This window comes from Oncorhynchus masou, chromosome 9 (genome assembly GCF_036934945.1).
Source record: "Oncorhynchus masou masou isolate Uvic2021 chromosome 9, UVic_Omas_1.1, whole genome shotgun sequence".
NCBI classification, from domain to species: domain Eukaryota; kingdom Metazoa; phylum Chordata; class Actinopteri; order Salmoniformes; family Salmonidae; genus Oncorhynchus; species Oncorhynchus masou.
The window spans coordinates 70604810-70627498 of record NC_088220.1 but is presented as its reverse complement, the minus strand read 5'-3'; the positions used below and the strand labels follow the sequence as shown (position 1 = coordinate 70627498).

Genomic DNA, 22689 nt, shown 5'->3' with positions numbered 1-22689 from the left:
AGGCTACCTGAAAAGTTTGACCCAAGTTAAACAATTTAAAGGGAATGCTACCAAACACTAGTTGAGTGTATGTTAACTTATGACCCACTGGGAATGTGATGAAAGAAATGAAAGCTGAAATAAATCATTATCTCTGCTATTATTCTGACATTTCACATTCTTAAAATAAAGTCTTGATCCTAATTGCCCTAAAACAGGGAGTGTTTACTATGAGTAAATGTCAGGAATTTTGAAAAACTGAGTTTAAATGTATTTGGCTAAGGTGTATATAAACTTCTGACTTCAACTGTAAATAAAGGTAAAATAAATACATAAAATAAATACAAATCCCCCAATGTAAACAATGCACATTTAATGTTGTTTTCCCCCTCCCCATAGCTTTAAGCTTCAACAGAAAAATAGTTCTGATATATTTTTTTATATATACCCATTTGCCGTTGCAATGGAACAAGTGCACAGTAAGAGAGAAATATATAAATGGTTGTAAATGAGAGTGGAAAACGGTTACAAATGAAGGGGAGGTGCCATTTTATCACCTTGGTAACTGTGATGACGTATGACAAAAAACTCTGCCTCTCAGATAGACCTCACCTCCCCAGTGAAAGAAAAGATGCCATCAAGTCTACTCTTCAGCCATTGTATTTCAACGGTGTGCTTGTAACACAGTCATTTCGTGGATTTCAATATACTCAGATTTTAGCTATCCAGTTGAATTGAACAAAACCTAGTCTGCACACGGATTTTAAAGAAGATCATTCCTAAAATAATTGTTTTTTTTAGGGCTCACGCGATATTAAATTTGCAGCAGGCTACGTGCGCTACGTGCACAGCATTCCAGACGTCGGAATCCAGCTTTCTCTCTGGCTAAATTATAAAACTAGCTACTTTGTTTATTTTCCACAAAACTTTTGTTATTAAACCAATAGTATTTTCTCTACGGATCCGGTTTCTATTTAGATGGCAAGCTTCCCTAATTCTGTAAACGAAAATGAAATAGGTAGGTTGAGATCCTTTTCACTATCCTGCTCTGTGTTTGTGGTGGAGGGGTTGCAAATGTTAATGTTCATCTCGCTATCTAAGATACATTAACCTAGATAGCTAGCCAGCTACTATGTTACACCTTCCATCTGTCGGTGACGTCATAGGTAGTCTTACTTTATTTTCTATTGTAGGTCAAGTCGTTACTTCCATAGCATATAACCTATTTACTAGACTAGACTCACACACTACAGTCACATATTCACCATGCACCCGCGGTTTATACTAGGTGCCACCACACCAAAGACAATATGGTAGAAACTCTGTACCCACACATCGCGCGAGCATTCGGCACACTTTGTTTCTCACGTCATTCGGTGGTGGTGGAGGCGACGGCGGTAACTACGTTTCTGAAGTATGACTCGTTCCTCATTAGTCGGGGAAGCGCACTGATTTATCAGATAGCTATTGTATAAAACGGATGTTTTGTTTCAACACCTCTTGCGTAATACATTGTGATATATGATGTCTCATTTATACTCCAACCGAATGTTTATGTTACCCAGTTAAAATAAGTTGGGCTAATAATAAATAAATACAATAGTGTGTTTTGTTGCAACACTGCGTAATAAATCAAAGTGATACATGTCTCATTTAGCTACTTGGTCAACCATATCTTTATGATACCCATTTAAAATAAGTTTATTTGTGCTAATAATATGTTGTGTTTTATAGCCAACTTCATTAGCATTGATTTACATTTGTAATGGCATGTCAAATAACAAAACAGTATTGACTCTCAGAATCTCTCAGTAAAGTTACTTTTAAGCATCAATTCTGGCATTGAAGGTTCATATCCAGCTACACCAGAGGTCAGCTTAGGGTGGTGGAACCAGCCTGATCTGTGTTCGCCTTTAGAAATAGATTGATGAATGCAGCAAAGAGGCTGGTGCAATAGAATGATGAAAGCAGTGATCAGGCTGGTTCCACCAGGCTAAGGTCAGTTGGCCCCGAAGCATCTTTTCTACACTATCATTCAGATGTTGCTCACAAGCACCATGTCATAATGGTATTTGTGCTATTGTTCCCTTGCTGACCTCTTGTTTCTGTTTTCAGGTAAGGCTAAGTTCATTGGTGAACTCTTAGTGCCTGTTGCTCCCTTTGACCAGAAGTCCGGGCGAGAGACCTGGACTGTAGCCTTTGCACCTGATGGTTCCTACTTCGCTTGGTCTCAAGGGCATCGCATTGTGACGCTTGTTCCCTGGTCAAAATGCCTGAAGAATTTGTAAGTACCTGTACTAGGCCTCACCACATTCTTGGTCAGTACAATTGTGATCAGAAAGTAACAGGTTAGGCCCTACTTCAGAGGTCTGTTTACATTTTGAGGGAGGCCGACAGAAGCAACTATTCCTTTTGAGTTATGAAATTCAACAGTTTAACATATCTGAATAGCCTAACTAATTTGTCTGTGCAATGAATGCACTGACTGGCGTGGAGTCCTATTTGGCAGAGACAGCAGTAGAGAGCTGGGGAGCAAGAGAGACAGTGAATGTGGCATGTGCTGGTGTGTTGCTGGTGCCCACTGGGTATTCATTTGGCAGCTGCCGTGCCTGTTTCATTGTCTGGTGTTTTAAGGCCCTTTCAGCACTCCTCCACTCTTACTTTAACAGGTCGCACGGCACACTTCCAAAGGCTACGGCACACTTCCAAAGGCTACGGCACACTTCCAAAGGCTACGGCACACTTCCAAAGGCTACGGCACACTTCCAAAGGCTACGGCACACTTCCAAAGGCTACGGCACACTTCCAAAGGCTACGGCACACTTCCAAAGGCTACGGCACACTTCCAAAGGCTACAACAAGAATGAAGCACAAATACTGCATTTACAACAGCCTCCTGTCAGGCCAGTGGCGGCGCTCCTTCTCTGACCACGAGCTGCGTCAGCCAGGCTACGCTGGCCTGTTACTCGACTTAAAAAGGAAGTAGGCTGTAGCCCCCCACTGGTACTGTATATAAATAAATAAAAATCCCCCACAGTAATATAAAGAAAAGTCATTGAATGATTACGTTTGTCCAAGCTTTTGACTGGTACTGTATTTTTATATATTGTTGCATCATTCCTGTCTCCTAATGTTTCTTACAATATGCGCTTTTGTTTTGCTTGAATATCTTGATGGTGTTCTGTACTAGATTCTGCTATTTTTAAAGTAGCAGCTGATTGTTGATAACGTAGAGTGGACTTTCATTAATGAGGAGTTCTTGGTAAACCAAGTTAGAGGAAAGGAGACTGCTTCTTGTTATTCAGAAGTGGATATATACTCAAGGGAGACAAGAGAAAGCCACACATAGCAGCTTAGGGTTTTATTACCGTATCCTTATGTTGTAAAATAATGTAAGGTTTACTGCCATGAAGTCAACTACTTGGTGTCAGGCTGTAAACCCTTCTGTAAACAATGACACATCAAATCAATACTCAAGGAAGGCTGAGGGCTATAAATGCACTTTTACATTATTTCAGGGCTCCAGCCTACTTCCTTTTTATGTCGAGGCCAGGGTAGCCTGGTTGACGCGGCTCACGTGGTCAGAGGGAGCGCCGACCCTGGTCTGGACAGGAGGCTGTTGTAAATGCAGTATTTGTGCTTCATTCTTGCTGAGCTTTGATTGGTTCTCTGATGTTTTTTTTCATGGGGGGTTGAGACTTCACATTGTTTGGGTTTGAAAATCCAACAGTTGTATTGGAAGGGGGCGGTGCTCAGGGGCTGTATGTGGCTCACCATGTGGGTGTTTGAGTGAGAAAGACCGAAGATAACTAATTATTTAAAAAGCCTTCATTATTGAGGCATTGTGCTGACATCAAAATAGTCTATCCAGACTCTAAAGTCAGGAGGACTTCGAGTTAGGTGTCAGTCAGACTAAGACCTAGGTGCATCCAATCTGATTTTCTAATATCCACAACATTCTATAACACCACAGAACTGAAAATTCATTCTAGATTCTGACAGTCCAAATTGTTGTTTACAGTTCTAGTTGAGTTCTTGGTCTCGTTCTAGAATATTCTAGTAGTTGTAGTTCATTACTTGTGCTATCCTTCCCTGTGAGGAGGAAACAGTGCTGTGTGCTGTGGAGCAAGCTGCCAAGGACACGTGGCATGTATTATCAGTTGCCTTTCTGCAGAGCTGGCTCTTTTTCCACACAATAAAGCCTTGTGACCTCCCCAGAACCTTTTCAACTTGTCTGAGCAAAAAGAGCTTATTGTATAGTAGACATGTTGTAGTACACTGTTTGGTATTACCTATTGGATGTTGTTGTGGTTAGCTAGGCAAGTCCTGTCTAGTGGAGAGAGATTGTTAGAAATTGAAAAGCGGTCACGGTGTAGAGATATATTTTGCATCTAGTATAAGCGAACAAGTTCAATATTTAAATGTTTAATAGACAGACATAGACAGAGATATTAATATGGGAAGATAGGCTGTCTTAGAGGAACGCATCTTTCGCAAACTTTTTTGAGCCAGGGACTTTACATATATTTTTTATAATTCATTATTGCTTTTTTAATGAATATTAATTTATTTTTACTTTACACTAAATTAATGAATTATGTATTTAATTGGCTTCCTTCATGGTTTGCCTGTCTGTATTGTACTCATGGGCAGTGTCGCTCTGTCTGTGCTCTCTTCTTTTATAACGTAGGTACATGATGTAATGACGCCACGTAAAATGTTGCGCTACATGTGCAACACAGAATTCCTAACCTAGTCCACAATGTCTGCTGTGTGGATCGAGCAGGCATTTGAAGAAATTTCAGCGAGGCAACTCAAAGCCGAAATCCATTAACGGCAAGATAATGGAATTCATTGTCCTTGACAATCAACCGTTCTCTGTCGTGGGTGATATTGGCTTTCGCCGACTGGTTGAGCACCCGTTACACATTACCAAGTGTGCTATTTTTCAGATGTTGCCCTCTCGGAGTTACACAGTAATAACGTCACTGCTATTAGCTTCACGACTGACATGTGGACCAGCGATATCAGCCCTATGAGCATGCTAAGTCTGACAGCAGAGTGGGTCATCGAGGATTTCGTACTGAGGAAAGTTGTATCTGAGAAGCTTTATGTGCGAATGGAATTTTTTTTTTTCAGCTCATGAAACATGGGACCAACACTTTACATCTTGCGTTTATATCTTTTCTAACGCCACAGATTCTGTCACATAACAGTGGAGTGCGCATGCCCATTCTGACTTCGTCAATGCTAAGCTAACCAGTTAGCTAGCGTGCGGCATTAGTGCTGACTATTTTCTATGGAGTGAAGATGGCCCATTTTCCTGATGAGTTGGATGTTTTTACTGGCCCAAAAATGTCATATCGGTGCATCACTAATAGCAACAGATTGTTATTTGCTTATAAAGATTCAATCAATATATATACCATGTTAAATAAATCTAATGTTAAAAGATGTTTGACTCACTCAATCATTGAGACTGGTGTACCTGCCTCTTGGACAACAACAAGTCAAACCTCAGAGGGAAGGAGGAGAGGGACACTGAGGGGGGGTTTAACAGCCAGTCTGCTGCAATATTTAGATTTTGTTGCAGCAAGAGAGGAGAAGCCTGTCTCACATAAGTATGTAGACTGAAAGGTAATGAATGTCTTCGCTGCTAGCTCGCTGAGTTGTGGGTATTCTCTGCTGCTGAACAGCCAGAATGTAGAAAGGCACATCTCATTAAAATGAGTGTCCCGCATTATTTTTATTCTCGCCAAATTTGAGCAGCAGTCCCATTGGTACAGAGTCCGATATAACGTCCCATCGTAATCCATGTCCCGTTATGTAGGCCTACTTGTTCAGAACACAGAATATTTCACCTGCAGCTGTATTCTGAGACATCTCTTGAAAACAAATACATTCTTCATAAATGTAGCATACACACACACAAGAAGCGGGCATTTGAAATGTCAGTCATCTAATTGGATTGCAAACCAATTTGATGCACGGGCTCTGTCTAAAACCCGTGATTCAATATCATCTGCCATATTGTGGATTCTAGGTGTGACAGTGTTATTGTAAAGTGGGATTTCACTGACCTTTGTAGCAGCAGTTGGGCGTAAAACGCCTGGCACTTGGAATGTTTTGAGAGTACAATGCCCTCAGTGGAGTGTTGTCTGAAAAGATTGTGGTTGGTCGGTCATCTCTTTTTCGTAAAAAAATGCGTGCGGTGTAACTATACTTCGTCATGGCAACACAATTTGTTTACTGCAACCTTGACTGCAGCATGCGTAGTTGAGCGCATTGCCCAAGCAGGCCTATGGCAAGTATGTATTCGATTCAAATATGCCGCAGACCAAAGAAAGCCCAAATCATATTCAAGACAAATTTGCCGCGGACCGGCAAGCATTCCTCCACAGACCGGGGTTTGGAGAGGCGCGGACCGGCAAGCATTCCTCCACAGACCGGGGTTTGGAGAGGCGCGGACCGGCAAGCATTCCTCCACAGACCGGGGTTTGGAGAGGCTGCTCTTTGGAGAGGCAGCAAATCTTTCTCCTTCCAGCAGGGAGTGTATACCTAAATACTCCTCATGTTCGTTGTCTCATCCTTCCCTGCCCTTGGTCAAAACATTGAATCAAGGCTTAGACCTAGAGGTTCAATAGACTATACATTTTAAAAGGACACCCATGGCTGATTTTTGTGGCTCATGGGCCCAGATAGATATCCGTTACTAAGACCTGTTTATGATGACTTCTGTCCTTAGTGGTTACCTGGAGTCCAAATTCCAATAGGGAATAATCATCAGAATATCTTTCTTAACAATATGAAACTCATGGACCAAGTTAGCCAACCCTCTCTCACCACTTTAGACTGCATGTATCACTCAGTGCTCTCCTCCTGTATGTGCATAATTATTTTAGCTGTTTGGCACCTGGATCTATTGAATTCAGGTGCGTTACATTAAAAAGTAATGTGTTCACCTACATGTAACTCACGTTTCTCCCTCTCCTTTCCCTCCATTACCCTCATTTCCCTGTTCTCCATTTCTGTCCCTTCTCTTTTTCTGCCCCCATCTCCCTGTCTTTCCTCTTTTTCTATCCCACTCTCCAGTGTTGGGGAAGGCTCCACCGGAGCGGGCCCTCGGCGTTTGTCGCGGCAGAACAGCGAGGGGGGAACAGTGGTGCCAGTGGGCGAGCCCAGGGAGCATACCATCGACTGCGGTGACATCGTGTGGGGCCTGGCCTTTGGCTCATCTGTGCCAGAGAAGCAGAGTCGCTGCGTCAACATCGAGTGGCACCGTTTCAAGTTCGGTCAGGACCAGCTGCTGCTTGCTACGGGCCTCAACAATGGACGTGTCAAGATCTGGGACGTCTATACTGGTGAGCATCTGATTAAACATTTTTTATTTATTTTACCTTTATTTAACTAGGCTAGTCAGGTGGAATTCTTATTTTCAATGACGGCCTAGGAACAGTGGGTTAACTGCCTGTTCAGGGGCAGAACGACAGGTTTGTACCTTGTCAGCTCGGGGTTTGAACATGCAACCTTCCGGTTACTAGTCCAACGCTCTAACCACTAGGCTACCCTGCCGTCCCAAACATGAACATCACGACCAGCTGGGCGGCTCTGTTTTCACAGTGCATTATTACTAGTTTCATGTACCAATGCAAGTTATTGAATCAGCATGTCTCTTCTCGGCAGGGAGAAAGTTGAAGCCTCGTAGGGGGGTTTCTTGGATCAAATTTCTCCACACACATCCTGGGCTTGTTTTCATTCCAGAAAATCTACTTCGCCCTTCTACCTTTTTTCACTCTCACAGATCTTATAGTTGAAAGCAGCATGGCAGAAATTGGGTGGGGCTGTTTACACCTACAGTGGGGCAAAAAAGTATTTAGTCAGCCACCAATTGTGCAAGTTCTCCCACTTAAAAAGATGAGAGGCCTGTAATTTTCATCATAGGTACACTTTAACCATGACAGACAAAATTAGGAAAAAATCCAGAAAATCATATTGTAGGATTTTTAATGAATTTATTTGCAAATTATGGTGGAAAATAAGTATTTGGTCAATAACAAAAGTTTATCTCAATACTTTGTTATATACCCTTTGTTGGCAATGACAGAGGTCAAACGTTTTCTGTAAGTCTTCACAAGGTTTTCACACACTGTTGCTGGTATTTTGGCCCATTCCTCCATGCAGATCTCCTCTAGAGCAGTGATGTTTTGGGGCTGTTGCTGGGCAACACGGACTTAGAACTCCCTCCAAAGATGTTCTATGGGGTTGAGATCTGGAGACTGGCTAGGCCACTCCAGGACCTTGAAATGCTTCTTACGAAGCCACTCCTTCGTTGCCCGGGCGGTGTGTTTGGGATCATTGTCATGCTGAAAGACCCAGCCACGTTTCATCTTCAATGCCCTTGTTGATGGAAGGAGGTTTTCACTCAAAATCTCACGATACATGGCCCCATTCATCCTTTCCTTTACACGGATCAGTCGTCCTGGTCCCTTTGCAGAAAAACAGCCCCAAAGCATGATGTTTCCACCCCCATGCTTCACAGTAGGTATGGTGTTCTTTGGATGCAACTCAGCATTCTTTGTCCTCCAAACACGACGAGTTGAGATTTTACCAAAAAGTTATATTTTGGTTTCATCTGACCATATGACATTCTCCCAATCTTTATCTGGATCATCCGAATGCTCTCTAGCAAACTTCAGACGGGCCTGGACATGTACTGGCTTAAGCAGGGGGACACGTCTGGCACTGTAGGATTTGAGTCCCTGGCGGCGTAGTGTGTTACTGATGGTAGGCTTTGTTACTTTGGTCCCAGCTCTCTGCAGGTCATTCACTAGGTCCCCCCGTGTGGTTCTGGGATTTTTGCTTACCGTTCTTGTGATCATTTTGGCCCCACGGGGTGAGATCTTGCGTGGAGCCCCAGATCGAGGAAGATTATCAGTGGTCTTGTATGTCTTCCATTTCCTAATAATTGCTCCCACAGGTAAGCAGCTTGGTTTGAAGAAATCAACTATCTGTCAAAGTTAATTTGTAAAAATCTTAATAACATCACAGATCTTCATTGTAAAGGGTTTAAACACTGTTTCCCATGCTTGTTCAATGAACCATAAACAATTAATGAACATGCACCTGTGGAACAGTCGTTAAGACACTAACAGCTTACAGACGGTAGGCAATTAAAGTCACAGTTATGAAAACGTAGGACACGAAAGAGGCCTTTCGACTGACTCTGAAAAACACGAAGAAAGATGACCAGGGTCCCTGCTCATCTGCATGAACGTGCCTTAGGCATGCTGCAAGGAGGCATGAGGACTACAGATGTGGCCAGGGCAATAAATTGCAATGTCCGTACTGTGAGATGCCTAAGACATCTCTACAGGGAGACAGGACGGACAGCTGATCATCCTCACAGTGGCAGACCACATGTAACAACACCTGCACAGGATTGGTACATCTGAACACCACACCTGCGGGACAGATACAGGATGGCAACAACAACTGCCCGAGTTACACCAGGAACGAACAATCCCTCCATCAGTGCTCAGACTGTCCGCAATAGGCTGAGAGAGGCTGGACTGAGTGCTTGTAGGCCTGTTGTGAGGCAGGTCCTCACCAGACATCACCGGCAACAACGTGACAAACATGACAATGCAACCAGCCATACTGCACGTTCTGCGCGTGATTTCCTGCAAGACAGCAATGTCAGTGTTCTGCCATGGACAGTGAAGAGCCCGGATATCAATCCCATTGAGCATATCTGGGACCTGTTGGATCGGAGGATGAGGGCTAGGGCCATTCCCCCCATAAATGTCCGGGAACTTGCAGGTGCCTTGGTGGAAGAGTGGGGTAACATCTCACAGCAAGAACCAGCAAATCTGTTGCAGTCCATGAGGAGGAGATTCACTGCAGTACTTAATGCAACTGGTGGCCACATCAGATACGGACTGTTCTTTTTTTTATTTTGATCCCCCCCCCCCTTTGTTCAGGGACGCGTTATACCATTTCTGTTAGACACATGTCTGTGGAACTTATTCAGTTTGTCTCAGTTGTTGAATCATATGTTCATACAAATATTTACACATGTTAAGTTTGAGAGACGTACATTTTTTAGCTGAGTTTATATACCCCAATTTGGGTGGAGTCTCCTCCTCTCTAAAAATTACATCTTTATTACTAGGTTAAGTGATACGGGCCACAAACTGTTCCTTCTCCCTTAAGCTGACCTGACCTCTACCCCCTTCCTCACTACTCCACAGCTCTCTACCATTATCAGTGACTGCATTCATGTGATTGCCTCTCCCCTACTCAGCACTTCCCAAAGCCCCCTGGCTCCTATCCAACCTTTCCTGACCCCATATACATTCCTCCTACAGATACCCATTAACTTCTGGTGTAGAAACTAGACTATGGCACTCCTCATGCCTCTAGTATAACTGATGATTAACAATATTTAAAGTTTAGAAATCCTACCCATCAGGCTATGTTGGAGACAGTCAGTGGGTGATATAATGTGTGCTTTTTAGCCCAGCTGGCTGTCTGCTTGCACCTCCTCTCCGCCCATGTTTTTTACTGACACACATGAATGATGATGTTTGCCCACGGCCCCTCTCTCCCTGCTGCCAACACAGTGCTGATGTCACAACCCCACTAGGCCCCCCTCTCTCCAAGACTCATTGGTTCTCTCTCCCACTCTTTCTCTCACACACCTACAGTTGAAGTCGGAAGTTTACATACACCTTAGCCAAATACATTTAAACTAGTTTTTTCACAATTCCTGACATTTAATCAGAGTAAAAATTCCCTGTCTTAGGTCAGTTAGGATCACCACTTTATTTTAAGAATGTGAAATGTCAGAATAATAGTGTAGAGATGTATTTATTTCATCACATTCCCAGTGGGTCAGACGTTTACATACACTCAATTAGTATTTGGTAGCATTGCCTTTAAATTGTCAAACGTTTCGGGTAGCCTTCCACAAGCTTCCCACAATAGGTTGGGTGAATTCTGGCCCATTCCTCCTGACAGAGCTGGTATAACTGAATCAGGTTTATAGGCCTCCTTGCTCGCACACACTTTTTCAGTTCTGCCCACACATTTTCTATGGGATTGAGGTCAGGGCTTTGATGGCCACTCCAATACCTTGACTTTGTTGTTCTTAAGCTATTTTGCCACAACTTTGGAAGTATGCTTGGGGTCATTGTCCATTTGGAAGACCCATTTGCGACCAAGCTTTAACTTCCTGACTAATGTCTTCAGATGTTGCTTCAATATATCCACATCATTTTCCATCCTGATAATGCCAGCTATTTTGTGAAGTGCACCAGTCCCTTCTGCAGCAAAACACCCCCACAACATGATGCTGCCACCCCCGTGCTTCATGGATGGGATGGTGTTCTTCGGCTTGCAAGCATCCCCCTTTTTCCTCCAAACATAACGATGGTCATTATGACCAAACAGTTATATTTTTGTTTCATCAGACCAGAGGATATTTCTCCAAAAAGTACGATCTTTGTCCCCATGTGCAGTTGCAAACCGTAGTCTGTCTTTTTTTATGGAGGTTTTGGAGCAGTGGTTTCTTCCTTGCTGAGTGGCCTTTCAGGTTATGTAGATATAGATACTTTTGTACCTGTTTCCTCCAGCATCTTCACAAGGTCCTTTGCTGCTGTTCTGGGATTGATTTGCACTTTTCGCACCAAAGTACGTTCATCTCTAGGAGACAGAACGTGTCTCCTTCCTGAGCGGTATGACGACTGCGTGGTCCCATGGTGTTTATACTTGCGTATTATTGTTTGTACAGATGAACGTGGTACCTTCAGGCATTTGGACATTTCTCCCAAGGATGAACCAGACTTGTGGAGGCCTACAATTGTTTTTCTGAGGTCTTGGCTGATTTCTTTTGATTTTCCCATGATGTCAAGCAAAGAGGCACTGAGTTTGAAGATAGGCCTTGAAATACATCTACAGGTACACCTCCAATTGACTCAGATGATGTCAATTAGCCCATCATAAGCTTCTAAAGCCATGACATCATTTTCTGAAATTTTCCAAACTGTTTAAGGACACAATGAACTTAGTGTATGTAAACTTCTGACCCACTGGAATTGTGATACAGGGAAATAATCTGCCTGTAAACAATTTTTGGAAAAATGACTTGTGTAATGCACAAAGTAGATGTCCTAACCGACTTGCCAAAACTATAGTTTGTTAACAAGAAATTTGTGGAGTGGTTGAAAATGAGTTTTAATGACTCCAACCTAAGTGTATGTAATCTTCCAACTTCAACTGTTTTTCACTCCTGGCTCCAGTGATCGCGGGTCATTCTGACATCGATCCAGATCTCCAGTTCACTTTATCAAGAACTGATTATTCTGGCTTTGCTTTCTTTATTTCATGGCTGAATATTGCCGGTGGCATTACTTTTGTTAGGATTTGGCTTCAGCCGCAATTAGGGTGTTATTGTAATAACTATTATAATAGATTATTATACCCCAATTTAGAGTTGTCAACTGTTAACAGACTATTTGAGAATAGCTACTGTAATTGAGTCCCATTCTCCCCTCAATGGAACCAGTGTTTGGACTGAGTATCAGGAAGTAACAAATTGCAGGGTTTAACTCAGGATTACTCTGCTTTCAACTATTGTGTGTCAGTCTACCCAGAGGGTATTCTGAGTCACTCTGACTGTCAACACCAGGACCAGCCTTTGAAGTAGAGCTCTCCTGGTCTCCAAATCATCATGTAAAGAAAAGAGCACAGTCAGTGGGACTAGTTGTTACATGAAGAATTCATTTGTGACCGCCCTCTTTCTTTCCCCTCTTAAATGTTTCTTTTCTATACTCTATCTAACTCTCTTTTTCTGTGCCTCTGTACAAACTGACAGTGCTCTGGTTACTTTTCACATGGGTGTGGAACCCACACTATTCTACACCCCACAGAGGGAATAAAGCAAATTGCAGCTCTGTGGTATTTTAATCCACAAATCATGACAAATTCCCCAAGGCTGTGTAAACAGAGGTGGTGGAGTTGACCTACAGTAACTTGTCTGTGCTGTGTATCTCATTAGCTTTATTATTAACTCTTGTTTTTTTTTCCTTTACAGGAAAGCTGTTGCTGAATCTCATGGACCATACAGATATAGTGCGAGACCTGACTTTCGCCCCTGACGGCAGCCTCATGCTAGTCTCGGCATCCAGAGACAAAACCCTGAGGGTCTGGGACCTGAAAGATGACGGTAAGAACACGGAGCTCTGAGGAACACCTTTTTATTTCCTTGGAACTGAAACCATTTTCCATGCTTGTTTACATAGTTATTGTTTTTGCTTGAGATTTGTACAGCTGTACCAGCAAGCCACACTGATCTGTTGAGGTCAAGATTATTATGATGCATGCAGATGTCGTTTTTGTGTGTTTGGCTTATACACATCCACACATGAAGCTGAAGAAGTAGGGAGCGTGTGATAAGTTGCTTTTGTTCCTGTGGAATGAGCTACTGCTGCTGGCGGTTCCACTTTGAAAGGCCCCTCACCCCCTGCATGCGTTCTAAGCTCACATGAGCAGAGAATGTTAAAATTGGGCCCAAGTCCAAGGTCTCCTGAACAAAAGGAAGGCATAGCCATGGCATGGTCTGACCTAGTTTCTCCTCTATTGGCCAGAGCAGTCCTGTATCCAGTCAACGGTCAGATCACCACTAACACATCTATTTTATCTGTGAATCCGGGTTTTCAAATGACACAATCAACATATCCAAACACAAGCAGTATGAGCCTAGTCTCCAGAGCCTAATTGGAAAAACCTACATTTTACTATCTAAGCCCAATAATTCAAATAGCCCAGTTATCCCAATTGAAATCTTGCAGACAATCCTATAAACCTTGGAAACATCATCAGCAGACATTTGTACTGTTACTTCATCACAATAATAATTTCTTAAAAGCTAATAGTTTGTGCATTTTTCCGTCACATGTACATGTCATAACAACCTGTGATGCTGTGTTGTAGGCAACATGGTGAAAGTGTTGCGGGGTCATCAGAACTGGGTCTATTGCAGCGCATTCTCACCAGACTCCTCAGTCCTCTGCTCTGTCGGAGCCAGTAAATCGGTACGTACACCTGTTCCCCTTTCTCTCCCTTTTGAGATGAACTGCTTCTCTGTGTGCTATTGCTTGACTAGTAATGCTCACCTACCAATGAAACACTCCCACCTTCCCCTCAACTGAATCTTGACCGTTATGCTTGGTGTCATGACTAGTTCAACAACCCTGCCTTTAGTTCGGTTTGGCTTGGTTTGAAATAGCTTTGGTATTGTAATATGCATGTAGACTAAACAAATGATCACACAATTGTTTGTAATAGTTCTGGTATTTATCCTCCATCTACAATCCAGCTCACAATCTAAACTGTTAATTTGATGCTTTAGAATGTGGGATGCAGATTGCTATGCTTTATTTAATGACCTTTGAACCTCAATGCAGACCAAAATCATTCAAAGAAATGTTCTAAATATTTTTGGATTTCCCTTTTTGATAAAATCTACCTGGTATTTAGTAAAGAGTATGCAAGGAGAAAAAGAGATGGTTAGCTAAGTGGCGTAGTCCTCAAAATGGCTGCCCGGCCAGTGCGGGATTGGACCCAATGACTTCAGTCACAGATGTACACTTTGCAAGAACCTCATTAACATGCTAGTAGTTAGTTACTGTAGCCAGTTCCACCCTTATTGTGCAGGGTGCAGCTAGATTGTTGTTAGGCTGTGTGTCCATAAGTGTCTTGCTTTCCCTGTCACAGGTGGCAGGTGTGAGTGTTTTTGAAGGGAGGGAGCGCCGCGCTGACATAAAGCAGCCGGTGCAGACGGCTGGCTGGTGGCACCAGTGTCACTACTACTGCCGGGCTGGGACGCACTGTGCCCCTGCCCAGGGGGCAGTCTTGCACCTACCTGACCGCAAGGTCTCCCGTACGTAGGTGCTGCTGTCTCCATGTTTGTCTACCTCCGCTGTCGCAGTTCCTCCTTTTATATCAGTTATAAAACAGTGATTTTAAAACTGCAGTAAAGTAAATACTTCCCACCCACATGGTCCCTTACCCCTCTCCTTCACCTCCTACTGTCCCGCCCTATCTCACCTCGTCCCCCACTCCCAAATGTACTTAATTAGAAACCCTACCTATTATAGCATACCTTAACTGACATTTTGTTAGGTGAGGAGTTTTTGTCAGTTCAATGTCAGTCTCGCCCTTCCACAGTCTCTAACTTGTATGAATGACATTGTTATGATTATTTATGTCTCTCCATAATGAGGAGGTTAACATCAGTTAATTTTAGTTTGATATCCTTAGTTCTCCATTATCCTCCTAACTTCTCTCCCGGGGCCCATGTTTAAGGGCCAGTCAGCACGCCCGTCTCTATTGTGGCCGCCCCGCTCAGCCCCTTTAGTAATGGAGTAAGTGTGCAGGGGTCAGGTCATTGTTGGCGTAAATGAGAATTGAAAGGACTCTTTGTGGCTCTGCAGACTGCCATCATCCCCATAAATGTCTGCCTTTGTCCCAAACACTCCACCAAAATGAACATGGACTATGTTGGAGTTGAAAGAAACATGATGTAAGTTAGTGAATTCCCTGTTGCCTCATAATTGGCCAAAGGGCAGTATTTGCCTCACGGAAATGTCCCATTTTGATTAGCATTTGCATATTTCTTTGTTAAAACCGAGAAAACAAACGGTCAATACTTTTGTGACCATAGTGGGAGAGGAAGAACAGTCTCATACAGAATGACTGAACACCAAAACACATACTCGTCATGGTACAAAAAACAAAACTGATAATACATTCAAACTGAACTCTAAATTGCTTGAACAGAAATTTTATAGAGAACTGAGCCTCATTAAAAACGCCACAGAAAACAAAGGAGGCAACTGTAACTGTCTGCCATTTTGGAGCAGATTTTCCAGTCACTGGCAGCTGGCTGTCTTATAAACTGTGGAGTGGTGTAGCTTGCCTAAAATGCGGGCAGTAGCCTCATGCGTTGGATTCCTTTCATTTCACACTAACGCTAGAGGAGGGAGTAGGAGAACATTTTGAACTGAAGTAGCCCCCAGAAACCATTGACTTGTTTGTGGAATGGCATTTATCTACTTTAGCTGAAATGTTGCACTTTTGCTCAAGTGCAATATTTGCAGAACTCCTTGTGACGTTTTCAATAGGCCTATACAATCTTGTTTTGGTTCAAAAAGTTACAAGTTCAACATCACTGTTAAAGCCTCTCTAGAATTGGAGTTTAATTAGATTTGCTCTGTTCTGGTCAGTTTAAAGTTTTAACAAACAACAAGGCATGTTCCTCTTGCGCATGCATTACATTGCTCTGGAGCAAAGGAACGTTCAAGGCTTTATGGCTGACTGTTGAAAACCGTGTGCACATGTTGCAAATGTGTATCCAAGGGCGTCAACCTTTTGGCCATCAAATGTTTTTTTTCTCTTGCAGTATGTCTTCGTAGGCTTCCGCCGGAGGTGCGAGTCTTTTGTAATCACAGGGAACTAGAACTCTGAAAGGGGAAACCAGTGGAGTAACATTATGTTACCTTAAGTTACTACTTGTTTTATTCTCTTATTTTTCTATAGACTTAAATGTTTATATTGAGAACGTTGTAATTGGATATTAATGTTTAAATGCTAGCCTACGTCAAGAAAACTACAATTTATATGGAGCACTATTTTAGCAGCTATGTTAAGAAACCAGATGTGCAGTGACATGCATTTTGTTACATAACATAGAATTGCTGCTTGAGTAGCATGTGATTTATTTTGTGCATTGTTTGGTCTGTAGTTCAACACATAAGCCATAAAATGACACTGGGCATACAATGTTTTTTCAGTTTATTTCTTGTTTTATTTTTGTTGCTTAATTTAACTACTTGTAATTTATATTGTATCTGTTTTGACATTTTATGTCAGTAGTTTTTAGGTTAAGTGTTTTAAGTTGTTTAAAATGCTTGTCCCTGCATAGTGTTATTCCATTGGCTCTAACATGAACCTCTTCCTTCTGTAGGTGTTCCTTTGGGATATGGATAAATATTCCCTGATCCGGAAGCTGGAGGGTCACCATAATGACGTGGTGTCCTGTGAGTTCTCTCCTGATGGCGCCTTGCTCGCCACCGCTTCCTACGACACCCGCGTCATCATCTGGGACCCCCATGTGGGCACTGTGCTGCTGGAGCTAGCGTAAGTCACAGACACCAGGAACTAGGGCAAAGCAATGAGACAATGATGTTGTTAAGACCTTGTTGAAGTTTTCTTATCTCTGTGTTTTTCTCTCCTTCAGGCACCTCTTCCCTCCCCCCTCGCCCATCTTTGCAGGAGGGGCCAACGATCGCTGGGTACGTTCCGTAGCATTCTGTCACGACGGGCGTCACATCGCCAGCATCACTGACGACAGGTAAGGAACAAAGGCTGAGACCTGTGTCTGGTGCATCAGAAGGGTCCAATAAGGAAAAGCTCAGCTTTAAAAATGTTTGAGATTCTTATGGCTAATGTCCACTTGATCCTCTCTCTAAGGCGTTCTCTTCTACCACACGTGTAGAGCGTGGCTGGTGTAGATTTGTAAGTTTGTGTTGGCCATAGCTGCTTCACCAAGCTCACTTGCGCTGTCACACTTCACATTGTACATGGTAAACTGCGTGCCCTCTGCTGATGAAAAAGTGTTAGTTTGCAGCAGTAGCAGAGCGCTGTGAAGCAGAGGGAGAGAGAGAGAGAGGGAGTCACGGCTCTTAATGGGGTCTGAGTGAGAACAGAGCTGTTGCAGCCAGGCAGGGCCCCCTTTGGGAATGGGTCACATGACGGCCATTAATCAACTGCTGACGCCTTGCTTCCTTCTCTCCTTAGCCCTTCCCTTCGTTGGTTAGGCTGCTAAGTGTTTACCAGTGCGAAGGCAGTGCTAGAGGGAGAGGAGGAACAGGTCTCACAAAATGGCGGGGACAAAAAAAATTCTCAGCCACATCTGCCAAGATTAGTTTGTCAGATAGGATGAGGATAAAACATTTTGAATTTGAACAGTTACATTTGATTTAATAGTGAAAATAAACCCTTTTTTAAAAATTTGAAGCGGAACAATATGAATCCTACATTCTTTCAGCCAGCTTGTTTTGGCTCTAATGCAGTTCCCATGTGATCTGTGTCAGCTGTGTCTGACCAGCGCCCTTCTTGCGGTCTATCACTCCCTCTTTATTTTGTCCTTCTCTCTCTTCTACACACCCACTAACTCATTCTGTCCATCCCTCTCTCCCCAGAATGGTGCGTTTCTGGACCATTGATGAGAAGTCTCCCAAAGCCATCGCTCCCCTCATTAATGGCCTCTGTTGTGCCTTCTCCATTGATGGGAGTGTCTTAGCAGCTGGGTGAGGCGCACACACACTCCTACACACCTACCGACACCTCTCCAGACACACACACACCTAACTACACTTCTCCAGACACACACTCCCACACACCTACCTACACCACTCCACACACACACACACCTAACTACACCTCTCCACACACACACACTCCGACACACCAACCTACACTACTCCACACACACACACACACACACACCTACCTAACTACCTCTCCACACACACACTCCTACACACCTACCTACATCTCTCCACACACACACTCCTACACACACACACACACACACACACACACACTCCTACACACCAACCTACACCATTCCACACACACACCTAACTACACACACACACACACACACACACACACACACACACACACACACACACACACACACACACACACACACAGCCACTCCTACACACCAACCTACACTACTCCACACACCCACACACACACACACACACACACACACACACACACACACACACACACACACACACACACACACACACACACACACACACACACACACACACACACACACACACACACACACACACACACACAGCCACTCCTACACACCAACCTACATCTCTCCACACACACACTCCCACACACCTACCTACACCTCTCCACACACACACACTCCTACACACCTACCTGCACCTCTCACCCCCACACACACACACACACCTAACTACACCTCTCCACACACACTCCTACACACCTACCTGCACCTCTCACCCCCCCCACACACACACACACACACACCTAACTACACCTCTCCACACACATACATACTCCTACACACCTACCTACACCTCTCCACACATACCTACCTACACCTCCCCACACACACACACACACACCTACCTGCACCTCTCCACACACACCAACCTACACCTCTGCACACACACCTACCTACACCTCTCCACACACACACACTCCTACACACCTACCTACACCTCTCCACGCACACACACATACCCCTACACACCTACCTACACCTCTCCACACACACACACTCCTACCGACACCTCTCCACACACACACACTCCTACCAACACCTCTCCACACACACACCTACACCTCTCCACACACACACTTACCTACACCTTTCCCCCCACACACACACACACACGCCTACACACCTACAGTTGAAGTCAGAAGATTACATACACTTAGGTTGGAGTCATTAAAACTCGTTTTTCAACCACTCCACAAATTTCTTGTTAACAAACTATAGTTTTGGCAAGTCGGTTAGGACATCTACTTTGTACATGACAAAAATTGTTTACAGACAGATTATTTCACTTATAATTCACTGTATCACAATTCCAGTGGGTCAGAAGTTTACATGCACTAAGTTGACTGTGTCCTTCAACAGATTCCAGAAAATTCCAGAAAATTGTGTCATGGCTTTAGAAGCTTCTGATAGGCTAATTTACATAATTTGAGTCAATTGGAGGTGTACCTGTAGATGTATTTCAATGCCTACAATTGTAGACCTCCACAAGTCTAGTTCATCCTTGGGAGAAATTTCCAAATGCCTGAAGATACCACGTTCATCTGTACAAACAATAGTACGCAAGTATAAACACCATGGGTCCACCCTGCCGTCAGACCGCTCAGAAAGGAGACACATTCGGTCTCCAAGAGATGAACCTACTTTGGTGCCAAATGTACAAATCAATCCCAGAACAACAGCAAAGGACCTTGTGAAGATACTGGAGGAAACAGGTACAAAAGTATCTTTATCCACAGTAAAACGAGTCCTATATCGATATGACCTGAAAGGCCACTCAGCAAGGAAGAAGCCACTGCTCCAAAACTGGCATAAAAAAAGACAGACTACGGTTTTCAACTGCACATGGGGACAAAGATCGTATTTTTTGGAGAAATGCCCTCTGGTCTGATGAAACAGAAATAGAACTGTTTGCCATAATGACCATCGTTATGTTTGGAGGAAAAATGGGGAGGCTTGCAAGCCGAAGAACACCATCCCATCCGTGAAGCACGGGGGTGGCAGCATCATGTTGTGGGGGTGCTTTGTTGCAGGAGGGACTGGTGCACTTCACAAAATAGATGGCATCATGAGGATGGAAATTTAGTTGGATATATTGAAGCAACATCTCAAGACATCAGTCAGGAGGTTAAAGCTTGGTCGCAAATGGGTCTTCCAAATGGACAATGACCCCAAGCATACTTCCAAGTTGTGGCAAAATGAGCCCTGACCTCAATCCTATAGAAAATGTGTGGGCAGAACTGAAAAATCGTGTGCGAGCAAGAAGACCTACAAACCTGACTCAATTACACCAGCTTTGTCAGGAGGAATGGGACAGAACTCACCCAACTCATTGTGGGAAGCTTTTGGAAGGCTACCCGAAACGTTTGATTCAAGTTAAACAATTTAAAGGCAATGCTACCAAATACTAATTAAGTGCATGTAAACTTCTGACCCACTGGGAATGTGATGAAAGAAATACAATTTGAAATAAATAATTCTCTCTACTATTATTATGACATTTCACATTCTTAAAATAATTTGGTGATCCTAACTGGCCTAAGACAGGGATTTTTTACTCTGATTAAATGTCAGGAATTGTTTAAAACTGAGTTTAAATACTGTACCTACACCTCTGTGCACACACACACACACTACTACACATCTACCTACAGCTCTCCACACACACTCCTGCTTACACCTCTCAACACACACACACACACACACACACCCATACAGTCCATTTAGGTGCTCGGGGGGATTAATCCTGTTTGAATTGCACACACCCTAGTCTATAGGCAAGTGGCAGGTGATCAATCAAGACTATGTACTGCCAGAAACGGGTTTTCCAGCTTTTTATTTGCATACTGTAGGAAGCACAGCGGCTCCTATATGTGAATGGTTATCCAGGAGCCTGGGTGTGTCTTACAATGATGCTTCAACCAGTTCTGTTAGGTAGACAATGGCTACCTAGTACCTACCTTTCAGTGCTGTTGTGAGGGATAGATTGACATGGGAATAACTTTCTCTCGCCCCGTTTCTCTCTCAGATCTCGAGACGGCAGCGTGCATTTCTGGGCGTGCCCAAAGGGCATTGCCAGCCTGCAGCACCTGTGTCGCATGGCACTACGACGGGTCATGTCCACCCAGCAGGTGCAGACGCTGCCCATCCCGCCCCGCATACGCTCCTACCTGTCTTACCAAGATCTCTAGCCCTTCACCCTCACCGCTCAACACCGCACGCTGGAAACCAATGAATATTACCTTCCTAGAAAAAACACCCAGGATAAAGAAGACAACAAAAGAGGAAAACTTGATTTACAGACTAACACCCCCATACTCTTCTGTGGCAAGGCAGCTTCTTTTTCTATGTATTTATTTTTGTTGGTTTACTTTTGTTTGTGCAAGCCACGGTGTCCCTCAAGGAGTGTGCTTGAATGGTTAAGTTATTTCAGTGGCCTGTCTCTCTGCTTAAGATGTTCTTACCATATCAGTCACCTCTGGATAGTTCTGCATTCTTCCTGCAATAGAGACTTGTTCTCTGTAGATAATTGGCCGCTTTTAGATTTTCGATGCTCCCTAACTGTCTAGCTTAGATTTCGAATGCTTCTTAAAAAGCTGGACAAATCGAGGAGACTAAAAGTAGAGGTCCATTATCCTTTCTACAGTTTCCATTTGGTTTTGGTAATTTCAATATCAATTGAGATCGTTTTCCCTTTCCCTAAATACCTTTATTTATTTAAGAAATAGTCAAACTATCTGCGGTTCGGCTTGAATGTGCTCGCGGACTGGATCCGGTGTTTAACATCACTGGGGTAAGTGAATGACTGCTGATAAGATTTAGTGTAGTGCTCTCCCAATGTTTTCTGCTACCCTAGATCTCCCCAGGTCTTAACCCTCACTCACTCGCTGCCCCAGCTCCTCAATGGGCTTTTCTTTCCACACCTCCATCCTCACTCATGTCCAGGAGGGAAATGAGGGCCTATAGCCTTCACTGTCTCACTCCAAAATAATAGCGACCCATGGCCTGACCTGTTTTGCTTCTCATAATATGTATATTTTTTACCTGTAAAAATAAAATAAAAATCTGTATAGACAATTGTGTGCAAGTATGTGTGTGTATATACACAATATATTATAAATACCTATTATTATACCAGTATATGAATGTATCAGAGGGTGTAGTATGTTTTTTACTGCTGTTTTCTTTTTGAATAATAGACTGTTGAAAACGGGTTTTTCCCTCTGTACATAGTTTTCGCTTGTTTTAATGTGAAGACCTGTAAATGAATGAATGAATGAGACGATCTCTTATTGTAGAGATCAGGGTGTAGT

At 43.4% G+C, this 22689-nt stretch overlaps 1 protein-coding gene across 1 annotated transcript; it reads left to right on the top strand.

Annotated features, from left to right (window-relative positions):
* Nucleotides 1-602: 602 nt before the first annotated feature.
* LOC135546567 (WD repeat and SOCS box-containing protein 1) lies at nt 603-22453 on the top strand. Its single transcript, XM_064975106.1, has 9 exons — nt 603-997; nt 2095-2263; nt 7072-7340; nt 13073-13204; nt 13972-14072; nt 17006-17178; nt 17279-17392; nt 18243-18350; nt 21405-22453. The coding sequence occupies exons 1-9, from the start codon at nt 958-960 to the stop codon at nt 21565-21567; spliced, it is 1269 nt and encodes a 422-aa protein (XP_064831178.1). The 5' UTR covers nt 603-957; the 3' UTR covers nt 21568-22453.
* The last annotated feature ends 236 nt before the right edge of the window (nt 22454-22689 follow it).

Coding starts and splice junctions, on each gene's coding strand:
- LOC135546567 (XM_064975106.1), top strand. CDS start 958: ATGGCAAGCTTCCCTAATTCTGTAAACGAAAATGAAATAG. Junction 2,264..7,071: donor TCAAAATGCCTGAAGAATTT/GTAAGTACCTGT, acceptor CCCACTCTCCAG/TGTTGGGGAAGGCTCCACCG. Junction 17,179..17,278: donor ACTGTGCTGCTGGAGCTAGC/GTAAGTCACAGA, acceptor TCTCTCCTTCAG/GCACCTCTTCCCTCCCCCCT.